Source organism: Patella vulgata, chromosome 2 (genome assembly GCF_932274485.2).
Source record: "Patella vulgata chromosome 2, xgPatVulg1.2, whole genome shotgun sequence".
Lineage (NCBI taxonomy): Eukaryota > Metazoa > Mollusca > Gastropoda > Patellidae > Patella > Patella vulgata.
Window position 1 is genome coordinate 55,076,836 of NC_065880.2, and position 22,218 is coordinate 55,099,053.

Genomic DNA, 22,218 nt, shown 5'->3' on the forward strand with positions numbered 1-22,218 from the left:
CAAAATCTGGACCGAGTTTAATCGTGAACATTTATGCTTTATATAGACTAAGAATAGATAATCAGTTTGATTGCTCAATACTTTTGAAAGAGATAAGTGTGCAATTAATCAATATTTGTCATCTATTTATTTTGGGATTTTGATGGGAGACATCAGCCTTACTGTTGGCTTGCTCATTATTCAGATCACTACTCATTCCACATTACTAACAGAAGATGAACGAAGAGGTTTTAATCATGATATTTGTCTACTTCATTTACAATCCTTTGATACAGAGCAACAGTTTTGTAAAGAATTAAGGTATTTCATTTTTAAAATTTAACACTTGTTCTATTTTTTGGGGGGGTGGGGGGGGGAGATGACCAAATGGTTAGTGTGTGTACGTTGTATCATAAGGTCTGTCATTGAGTCAACTGGCGTGGTTTTGATTCCCTGATGTATGTGGCAAGGAGTAAGGTCGGCTGTCCAACCTCGTGGGGTTTCTCCGGGTCCTCTGGTTTCCTCCCATTGCTAAAGACCCCTATGCACAAGCAAATTGTTGAATTAAAATTGAACAATGTGTTAGTCCCGAAAAGACCTAGTTTGTGTGTTGAGTGGGCGTTAAACCCCATCTCTCTCTGTGTAATTATCAGGAATGCTGAGATTTGTAAACAGATATTTGTATACAAGTTCAGACAATTTCAAACCAATATGAAAGAGAATAATTTAAATAATGAATTTATTGTATTTTATATACTTTGTTTTGGGGGCTTTTTTTGTAGATCATTTAGTCAGAAACCTGAAGATAGGACTAGAGTTTTGATCATTCAAAGTGATTCTCAGGGTGGAAACACAAGCTTAGTTAAAAGTGCTCAGTATTGTGTTGATGACAACTTATCAAATGATCTAGTTAATTTTCATGTGATATTTATTATACAACTAGATAGAATAAGTCAACAACGATTTTCTGGATACCAGGTAAGAACAACAGAGTTCCTGTATAAACTTACAGGCGACCTCATATTTACACAAAATAGTAGTGCTGAAATTAAAGGAACCAAGTTGCTAGCTCAATATTATCCAAAGTCTTCGACTTTGCAAACACGACTTATTGGTCAATTTAAATCAGCATTGATGTTGTTATCTTACTGGGAAAAGATGGGTTTCTGATATCCAATATATAGGTAAAAATGAACATTTTAAGATGCTTTCGAGCGCCATTTGTAATGAAGCGACTCAATGAACAAGGCTAAACATACCCCACAGGAGAATACTACTGGTGTAGACTGGAATAACCAGATGCCAAAGACTGCCATTCAGTTGTGACTCTTCGAGTTTTTCACCGAACATAACTGATTAGAAATTACAAATAAAAACAGGAATGATTGAATGTAAATCAGTTTATATACTTTCTTAATACATTATTATATGAGTTGCGACTCATTTGTGTCCATTTCTAGGTGCCAAAGAATAGCGATTTAGCACCTTTAAGGTAAAATTTTATGCATCCATGCATCGAAAGAAAACAGTAATGTTTGCATTGATGCATCAGTCATTTTGCCCATCACCAAAACTGCCTCAAATCTCCTGGTATAAATTCTGTAAATTTATTACCCACATTAATACTAGTGCCTATTTTTGATATGTATTTTATAATATTCATACCTTTTCCTGAAGAAAATCCTAGAAATCTTTATACTATATCATAAAAGCACATGTGTAACAAAAAAAAAGTATCACATAATTTTCTGTGGATGGAATTCTGTGATATCTGTAGGGGGTTCTCAGAAATGATAAAGAGCACTTCAAGTGAGAAAACAATTTTATATGTACGTATAACCAGTGGCAAGTTCACACCAATCTGAATAATATTAATTGAGCTATCTTCACTCAAAGTCGCAAATATAGACCTCCCGTAAAAACAAATTTGCCAGTTGTTGAAACACTCTTAATCCAGTGATGTCACAGTGACCGAATGCATATTAGGAATGGTTATTCCTTAATTACCTATACACACTGTGATGTGTACTAATCCCCCGATTAAATAAAACAATTACCTACAGGATAATTTGATTTGTAATTTATTTTAATTTTAGATCCTATTTAGAATTAGTTTTAGACAATACAAATAGAATAAGTTATTTCTCAGGCCCCTCCTGCACCCAAAAAAAAAAGCATAATGCCCGCCCAATCATCGACACGTAAGTCATAAAAAAATATGTCGCATGTGCCTACTTAATCTACGTGATTACCTTGTGGTTTCTCCGTTGGGATATCTATCTACTGTCCAGTCCTTTACCAAGCGTGAACGTGATGATACTGACACACCTGTGACTGCTGGTTATACTTGAGTTCTGTGCCGTCACACAATAATGTTTATCTGTAACCATCTTATTTTGTAAGATTTGCCACGTCTGACAGCCAATTTGTCATTGCACAATATTTTAACCATTTTCCATTCACCGACAACAAAATATTCCGTACATATACACACATATATCCATACGAATCGCTGCCTATTAACAGCTTTAACTTTTTTACATATTGAAACTATGTCTTTTAAGACTCCATACAGAAATTCCTATCTGCAGTGGCACTTTCACACGATCTCTCTGTCGCATGGAACTCATCGCCTACGGTGCTGCTTACTATGAAACACAGAGTTTAAGGTCTTCAGACGAACAAGTATTTTGATTTTCAATGAAATTTGATAATTTAAACAGCTAAATCCATGATATTAATAAAATCCAAGCAAATTCTAATGATTTTCTGATAATTACTTAATGAGTTGTTACTCTTAATCAGATTTTAGTGTGTTTCATTACCGAAAAAAGTAAAAATATGTGATAACTCTTGTTGACTGCCCGGACGATTTAGCTGCTGTGGGCGTATGTTTTGTTGCCTTGCAACCTATCTTTATGATAATGCGGCATTTTAGAATTCACTCTAAAATATTCCAGTCAAAAGTATGCTATCTATAATAATTCAAGTTGAGAAAGGCAACTCATAAAAATGCCTTGACGTATAGTGATTATAGCTGCTTGTATGTAGATAACACAGGCACTTGAAGGGATTAAAATAAAACTTCTTACTACTGCTTGACTATATATTATAGTATATAAGAAGGTATTTCAGCCGCCATCTTTGTTTTCACGTCTTCAAGGCATTACGTCTGCTAACATCTCGCAATACTCACTATTTCTAACACTACCCGTCGTTATTATTGCCAACGAGACCTTATTTGATCATTATTCAGCTTCCGATGTAATTAAATTGGGCATTTAACAGCATTATTAATTACAAATCAAACATGAAGCGCTGTCACTTGTCGAAATTCGTCTTCATCAGGCCGGAAATAAGATTTGTTTGTAGCAGTCTGTATCACCCAGTCCCTTATAAACCTATCTGTTACTCGAAATTTGGTCGGTAAATGATCGAGCCTACGAAGCGAGGCCGCACCGCAGGTGCAGTCTGGATCACACAGTTCCTAGGAAAATTTCGAGTAAGAAATACCTTCTTATATACTATAATATATAGCCAAGCAGTAGTAAGAAGTTTTATTTTAATCCCTTCAAGTGCCTGTGGTAGATAATTATAATGGGATAATGATTAGGTCAGTCAGTCTGTTGGTTGAACCACAGGAGCTTGACCTTCTATCCGTATATACCGGTATATGCATACACCATGTCCAACCAGACAATATATAATAAAAAAAGAACAGGAATGCAATGCCTGTTGAAGACTCGATTTTACCTGCTCTTGCTTCGGCTCGTTTTTTTTTTCAACAATTCGTAATGTCAGGCAATCAAACCTCTGTCGATTCACTGAGATATGTTTTTTCTTCAATCTAGTCATTTTGATTTGCATAAATACTCCCACAAAACGATATCATAGCCACTTGTTTCCAACATTTACATTACTTTCGTCCATTACCATTTTGTCACTGCCGCCATGCGCTGACGTCAAATGGTGGTGTGTATAGATATTGATATGATCATAATAGTGTATATTCTATGTGTGGTCCCTGTAACGTCACCAGCCAATCAACCAGATTAAGGCTGTAATTGAAAAATTAAATAGTGTTTTCGTGTGTCCGATACTTAATATGTCAAATAATTAGGGTTTCACACTGCATAGCTTGTGTGAAATACTATTGTTTTCTTTAAGATTTTTCTTATTATTATTCTATTGTGATTACTAAAATTATTAGGCTTTCAGACTTTCGTTGAAAGGCTATTGTGATTACTAAAATTATTATTATTATTATTATTTACTACGGACCCTTATTTCTCTGTCCCTGTAGGAAAAAGATACCGATCTGGGATCTAATTTTCTATCGGGAAACCATGTGGTTGTTACTCCATAAACTATTTTTAAAACTTCTGCACAGACCGGAAGTGGCCGAATTTGGTATTGTCACAAAAATTTAAAAAACGGCTGTTGTTTCATCAATTCTTCACCTATTTTCAAACAAATGACATTTTTGGAAATCATGGGTCTTTTCTGGGACGATAGCACTGGAAAATCTTGAAATTTCGAATAAGTTTATAACCCAAAGATCTTCGTTCCTGTCGATATTCGCGCATATCAGACCGTAACTTCCAGAATTATGGCCCCTGATTATACAAAAAATCGCGTTTTTAGCTTGTGGACCCTATATAGAGGTCATAATTTTTATCCGATTTAAAAAAACGTTTTAAAAATATAAAACCGTTTGAATATATCACGGTTACACCCTAAGGATGGTTTAGTTTGAATTTCGTAAAAATCAGACCAAAACTGACAGACAAAATGGCCGCCCCTCGTACTCAAATAGCGTAAAAATATGACATAATCAAGGTTGTGGGCTCTTTAGAAGTCACAATTTTCTTCTGACTTTGATGAAACTTGAAATGTAAGTTTATAACACAAAGATCTTGGTTCCTTTCGATATTCGCGCATATCGGACCGTAACTTCCTGAATTATGGCCCCTGATTGTACAAAAAATCGCGTTTTTAGCTTGTGGACCCTATAGAGGTCATAATTTTTATCTGATTTAAATAAAGGTTTGAATGTATCACCCTTACACCCTAAGGATGGTACAGTTCGAATTTCATAAAAATCAGACCAAAATTGACAGACAAAATGGCCACCCATTGTACTCAAATTGCATAAAAATATGGTATATCAATGTTGTGGACCATATAGAGGTCACAATTTTCTTCTGATTTTGATGCAACTTGAAATGTAAGTTTATAACCCAAAGATCTTGGTTCCTCTTGATATTTGCGCATATCGGATCGTAACTTCCTGAATTATTGCCCCTGATTGTATGAAAAATCACGTTGTTAGCTTCACGTTCCTCTAGAGGTCAGAATTATTATCCGATTTATAAAAAAACGTTCAAATATATCACCGTTAAACCGTAATTTTGGCTGAGTTCGAATTTCACGAAAATCGAACTAAAACTATTGGACAAAATGGCAGCCCCTCATACGCAAATAGTGTATAACATCTGGTATATCAAAGTTGTGGACCCTCTAGAGGTCACAATTTTGATCCGATTTTGATGAAACTTGAAATACATGGTTATAACCCAAAGATATTGATTCCTTTCGATATTAGCGCGTATCGGATGATAACTTCCTGAATTATTCCCTCTGATTATACGAAAGATCATGTTTTTAGCTTGTGATACCTCTGGAGGTCACAATTATTACCTGATTTAAAAAAACGTTTGAATATATCACCTTTACACCGTAATTTTGATTGAGTTCGGATTGCTGGATTTGGTTGATTCCGCGTCCATTTAATAACATTTGCCACTTGATAAGGCAAATATCCTGAACTCCTATTTTGCCTCGATTTCAAAATTAAATGGTGTACCTGACCTCCCAAATTTTGCTTCTCGTAGTAACAACGAATTACATCAATTTATTGTAAGTGAACAAGAGGTAAGAGACCAGCTACTAATTCTTAACTGTTCAAAGCCTTCTGGTCCCGATAACATCAGCCCAGCTGTGCTAAAAAAGATAACTCTGTCACTAAGTTTTTTAATCTTTCATTAGAACACCAATTATTACCTGATATTTGGAAGACTTCTCATATCATTGCAGCGTATAAAGGAAAAGGTGATCCGCAGTTCCCTGACAACTATAGACCAATTTCATTAACATGCTCATTATGTAAAATACTAGAGAAAATCTTATTCAAAAATCTTTATAATTTTATTAAAGAAAATAAACTGCTATATAAGTATCAGTCTGGTTTTCAACCAAACGATTCCACAATAAATCAACTTTTAGAAATTTATGATGTTATAATAAGTAATCTTGATATAGGAAAGCAAATTCGATTTATATTTTGTGATGTATCAAAAGCGTTTGATAAAGTTTGGCATATGGGTTTATTGTCTAAATTAAAACAATATGGAATTAATCAAATACTATGTAAATGGATTGAACACTATTTAAGTAATAGACAACAATGTGTAGTTTTAGAAGGCTTTAAATCAAATTATTTGCATACCGATTCTGGAGTTCCCCAAGGAAGCGTACTTGGTCCGTTTTTATTTTTAATTTATTTAAATGATATCTCTGATAATATAACTAACAACATAAGGCTATTCGCCGATGATACTTCACTTTTTACCATTATTCATAAAGATCCTCTAAGTAGCGCAAACACTATAAATAAAGATCTTGATATTATCTCATCGTGGGCTAAACAGTGGTGTGTAACTTTTAACCTAAATAAAACCAAAAATATTATTTTTACTAGGAAAAATACAATTCATCCAGACGTTACCTTCGAAAATACAAAAGTTGAAAATGTAAATACTCATTGTCATTTGGGATTGACATTTCAGTCTAATGCATTATGGTCAAATCATATTTCAAATATATACCAGAAAGCTTGCGGTCGTCTAAATATTTTGCGTGTACTGAAATATAAAATTAATAGAATTTCACTTAATAAAATATATCTTGCTTTTATTCGCCCTATTTTAGAATATGCTGATATTGTATGGGATAACTGCTCAATGAAAGATTCTGACCTACTAGAAAGTGTCCAAATTGAAGCGGGTAGAATAATAACTGGCCTTAGAAGAAATTCATTTAAAAACAATTTATACAATGAACTGGGATGGGAATCACTATCCAATCGCAGAACAAAACACAAATTAATATATCTATATAAAATAAAAAATAATCTATGCCCCAGCTATCTGTCTGAAGTCTTTAACAAATTTAAACCATTAGCTTCCAATTATAACCTTCGTAATGAAAATCAGAACCTCAATCCACCATTTTGTAAAACCAATTCGTATTTTAATAGCTTCTTTCCCTGTACAATTAAACTTTGGAACAATCTACCAGAACATATTAAAAAGTCACAAACTTTAAGTACATTTAAATCAGGTCTTTCACGTGTATATCCTTTAATTAGACCACCCTTATATTATAATACTGGAAATAGAAAAGAGAATATTATTCATTGTCAATGAAGAAATAAAGCTAGTAACTTAAATAATCACTTATTCCACCATTTTCTGAGTGAAACAAAAGCATGCCCAAACTGTAATTCTACAGACGAAGATAATTATCATTATTTTTTTCAAATGTCCAGCCTACTCTGCCACAAGAACATTTCTCCGCAATAATATACACCAGCTTAAACTAAATGTTACAATGGATCTAATTTTATAAGGTAACACCAATCTTCCAGATTATACCAATTATAACATATTTGTAATAGTGCAAAAATTTATAAAAGATAGCAAGCGGTTTTGAAGCTTTAATTATTAAATCTATGTCTACATTATGTAATATTTTTTATATTTTTTATAACCTTAAATGTAATTATAATATACATGTATATCTAAACATTACACTCCAAGAAATGTATATATGTTTGTAACTCACTACCTATACATGTGTCCACCAGTGTTTATTGTAAACATAAGATTAAACTATTTTATATGTTTGGAGAGAACTTATATAGGCATTTGCCTGTTGTTCAATCCATTTCAGTTTATTGAATAAAATATTGTTTAAACTAAACTAACATGTGTGCAATGCTAATGTGGAAATCTGTTTAACGATTTCATTGGTACCGGAAGTGAAATGAGTTCACGGGTAACTGGGCACCGGAAGTGACATAAGTTCAATGGTAACGTGGCACCGGTGAAACCCGTCATTACTGCATTGCAGTTCTAGTTTTAATTAGATTGGTGTGAACTTGCTGTAATGTGTATATAGTAACCACTGGCTATACGTAAAAATAATATTGTTTTCTCACTTGATGTGCTCTTTAAACTTCTATAAGCAACTTATCGGCAATACATAAGTAGATACTAGATTCCTTGATGTTAGCTCTTCATTAATTGATGCAAATAATAATTGTCAATTCACAGCAAGAAATATTTTTGGAAATCTGAAGGCAGGGTTTTACATGACAGTCGTTTCTTTACTGTTTGATGTATTGACGTATAGCAAATAAGACGATAATTATATCTTTGATGCATCAATGAAAAATAACAGAACTAATTATAGCTTATTATATATGTTCTAGGTTAAATCTAGCGATTGTTGAACAAATGTGTATGTATTTGTATCTATTGATTTGTCAATTTAAGGGTGGTAAATGGCATTGTTTACATATTGATGACTTGCATCCAACCAGAGAAATCGGAGCAACTTTAATGCAGATGCAGAATTTGTCTGTGGCTGATTTATTTAGAAGAAAGGAACAAAAGGCCAATAGATCGGGTGATTACAGTGTAACAAGCAGAGATAGTGGTTTAGAAATATCATCTACCTCAATTGAGGACAGTCCAGAAGAAGAAGAACCGATAACACCAGATGATATTCAACTAGAGGAGACGATTCCAGCGTTTACAGACCAGTATGTTCTATCACAGATTATAGATTGTGTACAAGCAGCTGTTGGAAGAGTAAAAGATGATAAAAAAAATTTATTCAGACCAACACAAAGAGTTTCTATATTACTGTCTTTACTAAATGGTGAGTGTACTCTATTATATTAACAAAATTGATGCACATGCCCATGTCATAAACTATGATAGTAGCTTATGTCTTGAATATGACTACTTTTATGTACTGGGCCGATGACTTGGCTGCAATTGACTTTTTGAAAAAAAATTGACAATATAACACTTTTCATGCCTATGATTACGATTTCATTATAGTTTTAGATTTTCATTAATGTTTAATAAATATTTTTTCATAGATACTGAGGGAGAATTTAGTAAAGGAATAATAAGTTTGATAAGCTATTTGATTAAAGAAAAAGAGACAGAGAGAGCAGAGTATCATCATGCTACAAAGTGGTTGGTTAAAGAAGCTTGTAAACCTGATAATATTAACAGGACCGGAACATTTAGGTATTGAATTGCTACATATTGAATAACATTATCTTTTAAATCCATTCTTTCATGGATGACTATTATCCTGTGAACTAATGCATCTGGTGATGAGAAAGAAAAGACTAAAATTATACTCCATGGTGATAGGAGATAGAAGGGACAGCATTCATATTAGAAGTGTGCTTTGATCTATAGACCCATTTTCATTAGCCCATGACCTGTCGGGCTGAGACGACAATTAGTTACTGCTTATAAAATGATCTTGGCTTTCAGTAAGTTTTAGATATGCAACACAAGAATGAGCAATTATGTAAGTAAATTTTACATATGTAAAACAAGAATGAGTAATTATGTAAGTAAATTTTACATATGTAAAACAAGAATGAGTAATTATGTAAGTAAATTTTACATATGTAAAACAAGAATGAGTAATTATGTAAGTACATTCCTGTAGAAACGTTCAGTAAGTTTTAGATATGCAGCACAAGAATGAGTAATTATGTAAGTAAATTTTAGATATGTAAAACAAGAATGAGTAATTATGTAAAGAAATTTTACATATGTTAAACAAGAATGAGTAATTATGTAAGTAAATTCCTGTAGAAACGTTCAGGCGTTCAGTAAGTTTTAGATATGCAGCACAAGAATGAGTAATTATGTAAGTAAATTTTAGATATGTAGAACAAGAATGAGTAATTATGTAAAGAAATTTTACATATGTTAAACAAGAATGAGTAATTATGTAAGTAAATTCCTGTAGAATCCTTCAGGCGTTCAGTAAGTTTTAGATATGCAGCACAAGAATGAGTAATTATGTAAGTAAATTTTAGATACGTAAAACAAGAATGAGTAATTATTTAAGTAAATCTTAGATATGTAAAACAAGAATCAGTAATTATGTAAGTAAATTCCTGTAGAACCGTTTGTGAAAAGCCATTTCGCCACATGCATCAGATTTCTTTTTCAAAGGATTGTCTAAGAACCAGAATAATTATTTGTATGGCCATTTATTAATAAATTTATCATGTATTTATTAGACATCCCATCTGTTAAATGAAAACATTAAACAAAGATAGATTGTGACAGACAGAAAATTTATGTGCACAGAAAACCTGAAAGATTACCATCAACAAAGGTGTAGACAGATCTTAACTCATTTAAGCCAAGAGCCAATTAATAGATTAGCTACCCTATCCGGGTCACTCCCATTGACTACACCCCATTTCGACTACAAATTTTATTACCCTCAAAATCCTGCCCCCCAACTAATCAGCATTGAAGTGTTCCACTGATTAAGAGATGTAATTAATCTCATGATTAGTGTTAAAATAGCTTATTCATTATATATTATAACTTCTTTTCTTTAACATCAAAGCAAACATATCAACTCAAGAGTACATTGAGAATACTTGCTTATATCTATATAAGATGAAATGTTTCAAATTTTGTACATTTATTCTTCAAGTTCACTATCGATCATTCAGTCAAAATTTTTGTTATCTTATTAGAATTCCGTTATAACAAATATTGTGTTTATTTTCAAATTCTGGAATTTGGAAGTAGAAATATTTGTTTATATATTAACAATAACATTGTATAGAAGAAATAATTAATTTTTCATTTTTTTTTCTGTTTGTTTTGATGTAACCTGTTATACACTGTAGCCTAAATGTGATGTTTTATGGAACAATCTATTTTAGTTATGGAGAGGGTATATAAAGTAGCGATAATAAAACCACCAGACCATATAATATGTTGTTGTAAACTGTAGTCAAATGGGACCTAGGCGAAATGGGAGGGTAACCCCTATCCCTAGACCTCATTAAATCAGCAGGGCCCATCTCCCTAAGCCAATGGATTATTGTTAATCCTAATACCTTCTACAAAATTGCAAATAACTAAAAAAATATTTTCTATACAAAGAAATACTATTACAGATTGTCATGTTTTTTCCATGATATAAAATTCAGTTGTATAAAGTAGCAATTATATTACTATAAATAATATTGAAAAGTCAGTTACACTAAAATTATGACTTTTCTCTGTCATAATCGTGAAAAAACGTGAACAAGTATCACCTAAGATTTTTTTATTTTTATACCCCGCCTTTCGAACAAAGCAGGGGACTATTAAAATCGGTTTGTCCATCTGTCTGGACATCCGTCCGTCAGGTCTGTCCGTCACACTTTTTGGGACACAATAACTCTCTTTCTAACTGAGCTAGAATGTTCAAACTTGGTGTAGGTGCAGGGCTGTCGGTAATTTTTCACAGTTGATTAGCAGCACTGCTAATCAAAAAGTCCAATTTTGCCAAATTTGATTAGCAAATTTAAAAATTGATTAGCAGTTTTTCAGTTTCAACATAAAACACCTAAATAACAAGATATTACTTTAGTTCATAACAACTATGATTAGATTCCATTCTTACTATTCTTAGATTTTTTTAGCACTGCCACAAGTACTTGTGACAGTTTGTGAATGTGATGTAGACATTTAGTTAGGTCTTATGTCTAAAGCCAATTCTTAACAGTGACTTCCGAAGCCCCAATCATTTTAATTGTTATTTTTTGTTACATTAGAAGTCTTCGCTAGAAAACAATTTCGTCTGCTTTTTATCGTGTATTGCTATTTTTGTTCAATCGGGCACACCTCGATTAACTAGACACACGTGATATTTTATGGGAATTTTTACTTTGATTTATCATTTTACAATACGTTAACATATATTTATTTTTTTATATTTTATTTACAATACGTGGGGGATACACTGGATATATTTCTTTCAAAATGAATATGATATAATTACTTGATGTCTCGCAACGTGTGTGGTACTACTTGATTCCCTATTTCCGGTTTAATAGTCCCTATTCATAGAGTTATGTCCCTGTATTATATAGTACCATATAATGAATTGTGTCTGGGTAGTTCGAGAAGAAAATGTCACACAGAGAATTCAGTTTTGTTTATAAAATTTTATTCAACATTTTATACACATTGAAAGTGTTGAGAAAGCCTTCTAGTCTTCAAATTTGGATTATCCTTGTGTCAATATCCAAAATGACAGGCATATTAATGATTCGCAGTTACTGCGAATCAAAAACTTTAGATTTTAATTTTTGATTAGCAACGGACAAAATATTTATCGCAAATAGCACTGCGATACTGATTGTCGGCAGCCCTGTGTAGGTGTTTATTAGGTCAATGCCTTGATGGAGTTGGAAGATGAGCATTTTCTGCTTAGGGTAAGCAGAGATAAGCAATTAGATTGGTTGATGCTTTGGGATTAAGTGAGAGTGATGAAACTTGGTGTATAGTTTTATTACATCAATACCTTGACTAAGTTCGATAATGAGCATTTTCTGCTCAGAGTAAGCAGAGTGACAAGCAATTTGATTGGTCGAGACTTTGGAACATGGTGTATAGTTTCATTACATCAATACCTTGACTAAGTCAGATAATGAGCATTTTCTGCTCAGTGTAAGCAGAGTGACAAGCAATTTGATTGGTTGAGTTTTGGAACACAATAACTCTCATTCTAATTGAGTTAGAATGTTCACACTTGGCATAGGTGTCAATTAGGTGAATTCCTTGATGGAGTTTAAGATGGGAATTTCTGCTTAGGGTAAGCAGAGATAAGCAGTTTGATTGTTTGATGGTTTGGGACAGGATAACTTTAGTTCTAATTAAGTGAAAGTGAGTGCACTTGGTGTATAGCTTGAGTATATCAATACCTTGATTAAGTACGATAATGAACATATTTTGCTGAGGGTAAGCTGAGTGATAAGCAATTTGATTGATCGAGACTTTGGAACACAATAACTCTCCTTCTAATTGAGGTAGAATGTTCAAACCTGGCGTAGGTGTCTATTAGGTGAATGATGTAGATGTTCATTAGGTGAATGTCTTGACTGAGTTCAATGATTAACATTTCGAGCTGAAGCTAAGCAGAGCTAATCGATTTCATTTGTCGATGGTTGGGGACAAGATAATCTTGATTCTATCTGATAGAGAGTGATGAAACTTAGTGAAAAAAAATAAATGTGCAATTAATTAATATGTGTCAACTATTTATTTTGCAATTTCGGCGGGAGACATCAGCCTCACTGTTGGCTTGTTTTTTTTAAAAATAGAACACAAATATAATCCATCACATTAGCAGCAGTGTTCAAAGTAAATATATATAACTTTAAAAAGAAATATCTCTCCAAATGACCGTCACTTATTAGCCGTAAGTTTTGTGGTATCATCTGTCTGAAAGCATGTCCAAGATGGCGGCTGACACGCTTGATCTCGGCTGGAGTCTACCTATTCTTCGCATCATAACGTTTCTCACCTCTGACCTATGTAAATACCAGAAGATCCATTGTTGAAATGTATGTTTTTTATTGGATGATTAGTGAATATAACATTCCTTTTCATTGGGTGTTTTTTGTTTATTACTCAATCACCATTTAAAAAATAAAACAATAGAAATCAGTTGATTGATTCGACGCTTTTGTTTGTTAATGATGTTGCCAGGTATAATGGGTCTCGAGTTGACTCCCTTCCGTCAAATGACGTGGTGCGAACTGATTAGCTCACGTCAAAAATGGGTTAACTTGTTTAACTAACTATGTTGTTATGTATTCTTTATTAAGGCGAGCCTGGAGTCAGTATCTAGAAGAAAAAATCACTCCAATACTTGCTGGTATAATTTCTTACATTGATAAGAATTTAAATCTAAACATCATTAATGACACAACAGATTGGAAGAAATCAGTCTGGTTGACAATTCTAGGAAAACCTAAAGTGTGCGGTTTGAAATACACAGATCTAATCTCAACAGAGAAAATGGAAGAATTAAATGAATTTGTTGTGCGTAATACTGGTTATGGCCGACAATCCTTTCAAGCAAGTTTTCCATTTTCTTGGCTGTTTTATGACTTGGTTGAAACATCTCTACATACATCAGTTGGTCAAGATCTCAACTTAACAGGTATGGCAATGAATTTTATAAATTGATATATTTCATGTGGAAATGTGGACGTATATTGCCGTCGCTCCTGTCTGGACGTCTGTCGTCCACAATTTCTTGTGAACGCTCTAACTCCAGAAGTTTTAATCCGATCTTTTTGAAATTTATATGCATTATTTAAATTAAGAAGCCTATTGACTTTCAGCAATTTCCGTTTATTACGTCTAGAGTTATGGCCACGTTTCACTTTATTGAACCTTGTGAACACTCTAACGCCAAAAGTTATCACCCGATCTTTGTGAAATTTATATGCATGATTTAAATTAGTGAAACGGGGAAGCCTATTGCATTTCAGCAATCTCTGTCAATTACTTCTATAGTTATGGCCTTGTTTCACTTTATTGAACCTTGTGAACGCTCTAACATCTGTATGAAATTTATATGCGTCATTTAAATTAGTAAAGAGAAGAATCCTATTGAATATCAGCAATTTCCGTTATTACTTCTAGCGTTATGGCCCGTGTTTCACTTTGTTGCAATTTGTGAACGCTCTAACCACTAAAGATACCTGCTGATCTGTATGAAATTTATATGTGCCATTTAAGTTAGTAAAAAGAAGAATCATATTGAATTTCAGCAATTTCCGTTTATTACGTCTAGAATTATGGCTCGTTTCACTTTATTGAATCTTGTGAACGCTCCAACGCCAAAAGTCATCATCCAATCTTTGTGAAATTTATATGCATTATTTAAATTAGTAAAACCACGAAGCCTATTGAATTTCAACAATTTACAATAATTACTTCTAGAGTTATGGCCCTTGTTTCACTTTGTTCAACCTTGTCAATGCTCGATTGATGAAAGTTATCATCCGATATGTATGAAATTTATATGCATCATTTAAATTTGTGAAAGAGAGGTCTATTGAATTTACGTCAATTATTTCTAGAGTTATGGTCCTTGTTATACTTTGTGAACCTTGTGAACGTTTGAATCACAAAAGTGATCATCCGATCTGTATGAAATTTATATGCATTATTTAAATTAGTAAAAGGAAAAAAGCCTGTCAAATTTCAACAATTTCTGTAAACTACTTACAGAGTTGAGGCCCTTGTTTCAGTTTGTAGAACTTTGTGAACACTCAAACGACAAAATTATAATCTGATCTGTAGTGAACTGTCTTGTAAAGGCCCCTAATTACCTACAAAGGAATAAATATGCGACAACCCTTGACGACCGCTCGGAGAATTAAGCTGCTGTGGGCGTATGTTTCATTGCCTGGCAACCTACCTTTATATGGCCAAGAATAAAGACCAATAAGTAAACGACCATTAAGTGTTAATAAATGAAAGTTGTATTTTTTATTCTCATAAGATCTAGAGATTGTAAGTCATACAGTTGATGTAATTGAAAAAAGTGAACTAGTAAAGATACTCGAAGATTCTGTGCGTTCACATAACCAGAAAGAAGAAATGTTCAATTCTTATATGAGAGATTTTATTGTGATGAAGTATGGTCCAAAAGACAAGAATATTTTAGAGGTATTGTGAAAAGTGTATATTCCCTTTTGTAGGTTCATCTGTCCATCTATCTGTTCACAACACAAGAGGCTAATTATTTGATATTTTAAAATTTGTATATTGTTCATATTTGTAAAACCAAAATGCCTATTTTACCAATTTCTGATAATCATTTCAGTGTCATACAGTCATTGCTCTTGATCACTTTGAAAAATTTTGTGGATAACTTGGTGGTTACATTTATTATCCAATTGACACAACATTTATACTAGTGCTGGGTATTGCCACTACAGCAAATCGTGAGGAGGTGAATCGCGATACATTGAATCAGCAAATCGTTAGAAGGCGAATTGCGATACATTGATTAACAATATATCGTGCCAGCACTAATTTATACACAATATTCATCAGCATAAGAAGTAAAGCCAATAACTAAAATTAAACATTCAGTGTATTTATTTATTTGGGCCCAAGGAGAAACCTCATTGAATTTCAATCATTTGACCCATTACACTGAGAACTGCTAAAGGGTGAATCTGTGCACAGCCACCCTATAATTCTCAATCATCGTTGTTATTTGTACGTGTATCGAAAGAAAATTAATTTTCCGACTATTACTCAGTATTACCGCATTAAAATTGTAAATAAGGTGTGTTAATTAACAAGGGTGAAAAATTGTCTGAGAGGTGAGTTAATTAACGGTAGGGGTGAAAAACTGTGCGACAGTGCGTTTTCAGTAGAGGTGTGTTAATTAAGCGACCGGTAAAAAAATGAATGTCAATGTTGTGTATTGTTTAATTGGCGTGTTTTCTCGCTAGTTGCGATAACTGCATCAAAAGGAGTATAATCAAGAACCAACAGGCTTTATCTGACACGTACGTGTTACATCAAAATTTGGGAAGTAAAACTGTTTTACCGTGCGATTTATCATTCGACCGTGTGTTTTACGCAGGTCTTTGTATAATTAAAGGCAGGTCTTTTGACAGGCGTGTGTGCTCGCTATGATCTACGTTTCTCTTATGTGTCTTTTGTATTGCATACCATATATATAAAGTTGAATTTAATGAAATAAAAATACGGATCTATCGTATACGGAAAGGCGAATGTCATGTCGTCATTTATAAATACCCAGCAGTCAGTGCCCAATTTGAATATCCACGGGAATATAGAGAGTAAATCCAGCAAAAACAACATAAATATATTTTTGCTTTATTACTAAAAAGACATGCACTCACCGTTTGACATTTATTAAATTTATAAAAACGTGCCATGTTGCGTGAATTGTGCATCTTACCTTCAATAGCAATATCCATAAAACAGGCGTGTGTGCTCGCTATGATCTACGTTTCTCTTATGTGTCTTTTGTATTGCGTACCATATATATAAAGTTGAATTTAATGAAATAAAAATACGGATCTATCGTATACGGAAAGGCGAATGTAATGTTGTCATTTATAAATACCCAGCAGTCAGCGCCCAATTTATAAATACCCAGCAGTCAGCGCCCAATTTGAATATCCACGGGAATACAGAGAGTAAATCCAGCAAAAACAACATAAATATATTTCTGCTTTATTACTAAAAAGACGCGCACTCACTGTTTGACATTTGTGACCCAGTCCAGCAAAATGAGTCACAGTGACCCAAAAACACAAAATGAGTTATTGATCATAGTGGTAAGCTGGTGAAATTAGCTTCAAAATGGTGAAAAAATTATCATTCTATCATTAACGGTCACACAATTATGGCAATTTTAATAAGTTGTATGAAATAGTAATATTTTTTCTTAAGTTTTGCATAAAATGCCTCCAAAGTGAAAGTCAATTTAATGTGGTAAAGTGTTCAGTAAACACATATATATATTATGTCACCAAAATATGATAAAACATATTTATGACAGGTTTCAGCATAATTTTATTATTCAAACATGAAAATGATGGTTGCCTTGACAACTGATACTGAATATGCTGAAACATGATATTGATTTCAAATCAATCTAAAATTAACAACTGATTATGAAATATTTACACAGATACTGATATACAAGATAAATTTTACAATTCAAGTTAATAATGACATGCACAAAAGTTTCAATTATTGTGGTTGCCATGGAAACCATAAGTGTCCAAACAAGATACTGTTAATCACAGCTAATTAATACAAATTACAATCCAAACTCATTGTAAAAAGTTCAAATCAAAATAATACAGTTACCAGTTAACAATCAAAATTATTGTTGTTGCCATGGAAACCAATAGTATCCTTACAAGACACTGTTAATGATACTCAAATTACTTCAGATTATTACATATTTACAGTTCAAATTGATAATGAAATGTACAAATCTTCCAATCAGTTAAATATCGAAATCATTGTTGTTGCCATGGAAACCAATAGTGTCCCAACAGGACACTTTTAAACATAGTCAAATCATTAATTAATACAAATTACAATCCAAACTCATTGTAAAAAGTTCAAATCAAAATAATACAGTTACCAGTTAACAATCAAAACTATTGTTGTTGCCATGGAAACCAATAGTATCCTTACAAGACACTGTTAATGATACTCAAATTACTTCAGATGATTACATATTTACAGTTCAAATTGATAATGAAATGTACAAATCTTCCAATCAGTTAAATATCGAAATCATTGTTGTTGCCATGGAAACCAATAGTGTCCCAACAGGACACTTTTAAACATAGTCAAATCATTAATTAATACAAATTACAATCCAAACTCATTGTAAAAAGTTCAAATCAAAATAATACAGTTACCAGTTAACAATCAAAACTATTGTTGTTGCCATGGAAACCAATAGTATCCTTACAAGACACTGTTAATGATACTCAAATTACTTCAGATTATTACATATTTACAGTTCAAATTGATAATGAAATGTACAAATCTTCCAATCAGTTAAATATTGAAATCATTGTTGTTGCCATGGAAACCAATAGTGTCCCAACAGGACACTTTTAAACATAGTCAAATCATTAATTAATACAAATTACAATCCAAACTCATTGTAAAAAGTTCAAATCAAAATAATACAGTTACCAGTTAACAATCAAAACTATTGTTGCTGCCATGGAAACCAATAGTATCCTTACAAGACACTGTTAATGATACTCAAATTACTTCAGATTATTACATATTTACAGTTCAAATTGATAATGAAATGTACAAATCTTCCAATCAGTTAAATATCAAAATCAGTGTTGTTGCCATCGAAACCAATAGTGTCCCGACAGGACACTTTTAAACATAGTCAAATCATTTTAGATTAATACAGTTTTACAGTTCAAATTGATAATCAATTGTACAAAACTTCCAATCAGAAAACAGTCATTGGTTAACAATCAAAATTAATGTTGTTGCCATGGAAACCAACTAGTGTCTGAACAAACATTGTTAAACATAGCCAAATTATTTCAGATTATTACAAGTTGATAATGAAATGTGCAAAAGTTCTAATCACCAGTTAACTATCAAAATTATTGTTGTTGCCACGGAAACAAATAGTGTCCCAACAAGACACTGTTATCCATAGTAAAATTATTTTGGATTACTGCAGTTTTCAAATTCAAGTTCCAATCAGAAAAACACAAGTCACCAGTTAAAGGAGCTAAATCGCTAATATTTGGGACCTAGAAATTGGCACAACTTGGCCGCAACGCATATAATAATGTAATATGAATGTATATAAACTGATTTATTTTCAATCGTTTCCGTTTTTAAAATCAGTTATGTTCGGCGAAATACATCAGAAATCTCAATCGATTGGCAGTCTCTAGCGTCTGGTTATTCCAGTCTACACCGATAGTATTCATTGCGCATGCTGCTCTCTAGATAAGAATATAGCGTCACCATTTTACATGACTTGTGGAATATGTTTAGCCTCGTTCATCGAGTGCCTTCTTACAAATGATGCTGAAACACATTACGGTACACGATTCGTGTACCAATGGTAAAATATATATTTTTTCTTAAATATTGGATATCAGAAGCTCACCTTTTCCTGGTAAGATCACAGCATCAATGTTGATTTAAATTGACAAATAATTCGTATTTTCAATGTCGAAGAATTTGGATAATAATGAGTTAGAGACTTAGCTACTTTAACAATCAAAATTATTGCCATGGAAACCAATAGTGTCCCAACGAGACACTGTTAATCATAGTCAAATTATTTTGGATAACTACAATTTTCCAATTCAAGTCAATCAAGTTGATAATGAAATGTACAAACGTTCAAATAAAAAAAAACGCAGTTGTTCTTGCCATGGAAATCAATAGTATCCCTACAAGACACTGTTAATCATACTCAAATTAGTTCAGATTATTACAAATTTACAGTTCGAGTGGATAATGAAATAATGTACAAAACTCCCAATCAGTTAACAATCAAAATCGTTGTTGTTGTCATGGAAACCAACTGTGTCCAACAGGAAACTGTTAATCATAGTCAAATTTTTTCCGATCAGTACAGATTTATGTTTCAAATTGATAATGAAATATACAAAAGTTCAAATCAGAAAAACACATATCACCATTTAATTACTCCTCAAATTTTCTTATCTTGCTAGGGGGCACAATAATTTCTTCATCTTCGTCTGATTTTGATTCGTTTGCACTTGGCACTGGGCAGGTGATGTCTTGTGTTTCACAAGTGCAGAATTTTCTGATGTTTCTGTAAAGGTATTGCTGCCTTTCTAAGGGCAACCCTGGAGGGGCAAGTGACTCTGGTCTGTCTGCAGGCGGCAGTAATGTTGCTTTCTGCAGACATACTCCAACTTCCAAAGAGGAAGTAAATTCCTTCTTAAATACCCATCCTGGGTGTTCACTGTCAAATCTGAAAGAACATTGATGAGTAAATAAAAATACTGTAGTATGTTACTAATAATATTAACTGTGCTCAAATTAAAAGTGCATTGTTTTATACACAAATGAAATGAAATAGGTTTACGATCCTACTTTTCTGCATCAATGGGGCTAATGAAAACGGGTATGCAATGTGCTATGAGGGAAAATGTGTGCGGACAGCAGTGCTACAGCCTCCTCTTATTGCAAATGCCATCAGGTCAAGGGTTCTTTAACATGCATACAGATCTCTTTTTCGTCCATACAAACAACCAGACGCTGTTGCTTGCTAGACCCTGGGGGGATAACTGCATCAAAAGGAGTATAATCAAGAACCAACAGGCTTTATCTGACACGTACGTGTTACATCAAAATTTGGGAAGTAAAACTGTTTTACCGTGCGATTTATCATTCGACCGTGTGTTTTACGCAGGTCTTTGTATAATTAAAGGCAGGTCTTTTGACAGGCGTGTGTGCTCGCTATGATCTACGTTTCTCTTATGTGTCTTTTGTATTGCATACCATATATATAAAGTTGAATTTAATGAAATAAAAATACGGATCTATCGTATACGGAAAGGCGAATGTCATGTCGTCATTTATAAATACCCAGCAGTCAGTGCCCAATTTGAATATCCACGGGAATATAGAGAGTAAATCCAGCAAAAACAACATAAATATATTTTTGCTTTATTACTAAAAAGACATGCACTCACCGTTTGACATTTATTAAATTTATAAAAACGTGCCATGTTGCGTGAATTGTGCATCTTACCTTCAATAGCAATATCCATAAAACAGGCGTGTGTGCTCGCTATGATCTACGTTTCTCTTATGTGTCTTTTGTATTGCGTACCATATATATAAAGTTGAATTTAATGAAATAAAAATACGGATCTATCGTATACGGAAAGGCGAATGTAATGTTGTCATTTATAAATACCCAGCAGTCAGCGCCCAATTTATAAATACCCAGCAGTCAGCGCCCAATTTGAATATCCACGGGAATACAGAGAGTAAATCCAGCAAAAACAACATAAATATATTTCTGCTTTATTACTAAAAAGACGCGCACTCACTGTTTGACATTTGTGACCCAGTCCAGCAAAATGAGTCACAGTGACCCAAAAACACAAAATGAGTTATTGATCATAGTGGTAAGCTGGTGAAATTAGCTTCAAAATGGTGAAAAAATTATCATTCTATCATTAACGGTCACACAATTATGGCAATTTTAATAAGTTGTATGAAATAGTAATATTTTTTCTTAAGTTTTGCATAAAATGCCTCCAAAGTGAAAGTCAATTTAATGTGGTAAAGTGTTCAGTAAACACATATATATATTATGTCACCAAAATATGATAAAACATATTTATGACAGGTTTCAGCATAATTTTATTATTCAAACATGAAAATGATGGTTGCCTTGACAACTGATACTGAATATGCTGAAACATGATATTGATTTCAAATCAATCTAAAATTAACAACTGATTATGAAATATTTACACAGATACTGATATACAAGATA

The 22,218-nt window shown here is 32.9% G+C and overlaps 1 protein-coding gene across 1 annotated transcript in view; it reads left to right on the forward strand.

Annotated features, from left to right (window-relative positions):
* The window catches only part of LOC130010729 (E3 ubiquitin-protein ligase rnf213-alpha-like), a 368,341-nt gene that overhangs the window by 196,797 nt on the left and 149,326 nt on the right, over window positions 1-22,218 (forward strand). The window contains exons 44-49 of the mRNA XM_056098708.1: window positions 185-300; window positions 762-957; window positions 8,598-8,985; window positions 9,212-9,365; window positions 13,985-14,322; window positions 15,676-15,842. Coding sequence (XP_055954683.1) covers window positions 185-300; window positions 762-957; window positions 8,598-8,985; window positions 9,212-9,365; window positions 13,985-14,322; window positions 15,676-15,842 — 1,359 coding nt within the window. The remainder of the gene's footprint in view (window positions 1-184; window positions 301-761; window positions 958-8,597; window positions 8,986-9,211; window positions 9,366-13,984; window positions 14,323-15,675; window positions 15,843-22,218) is intronic.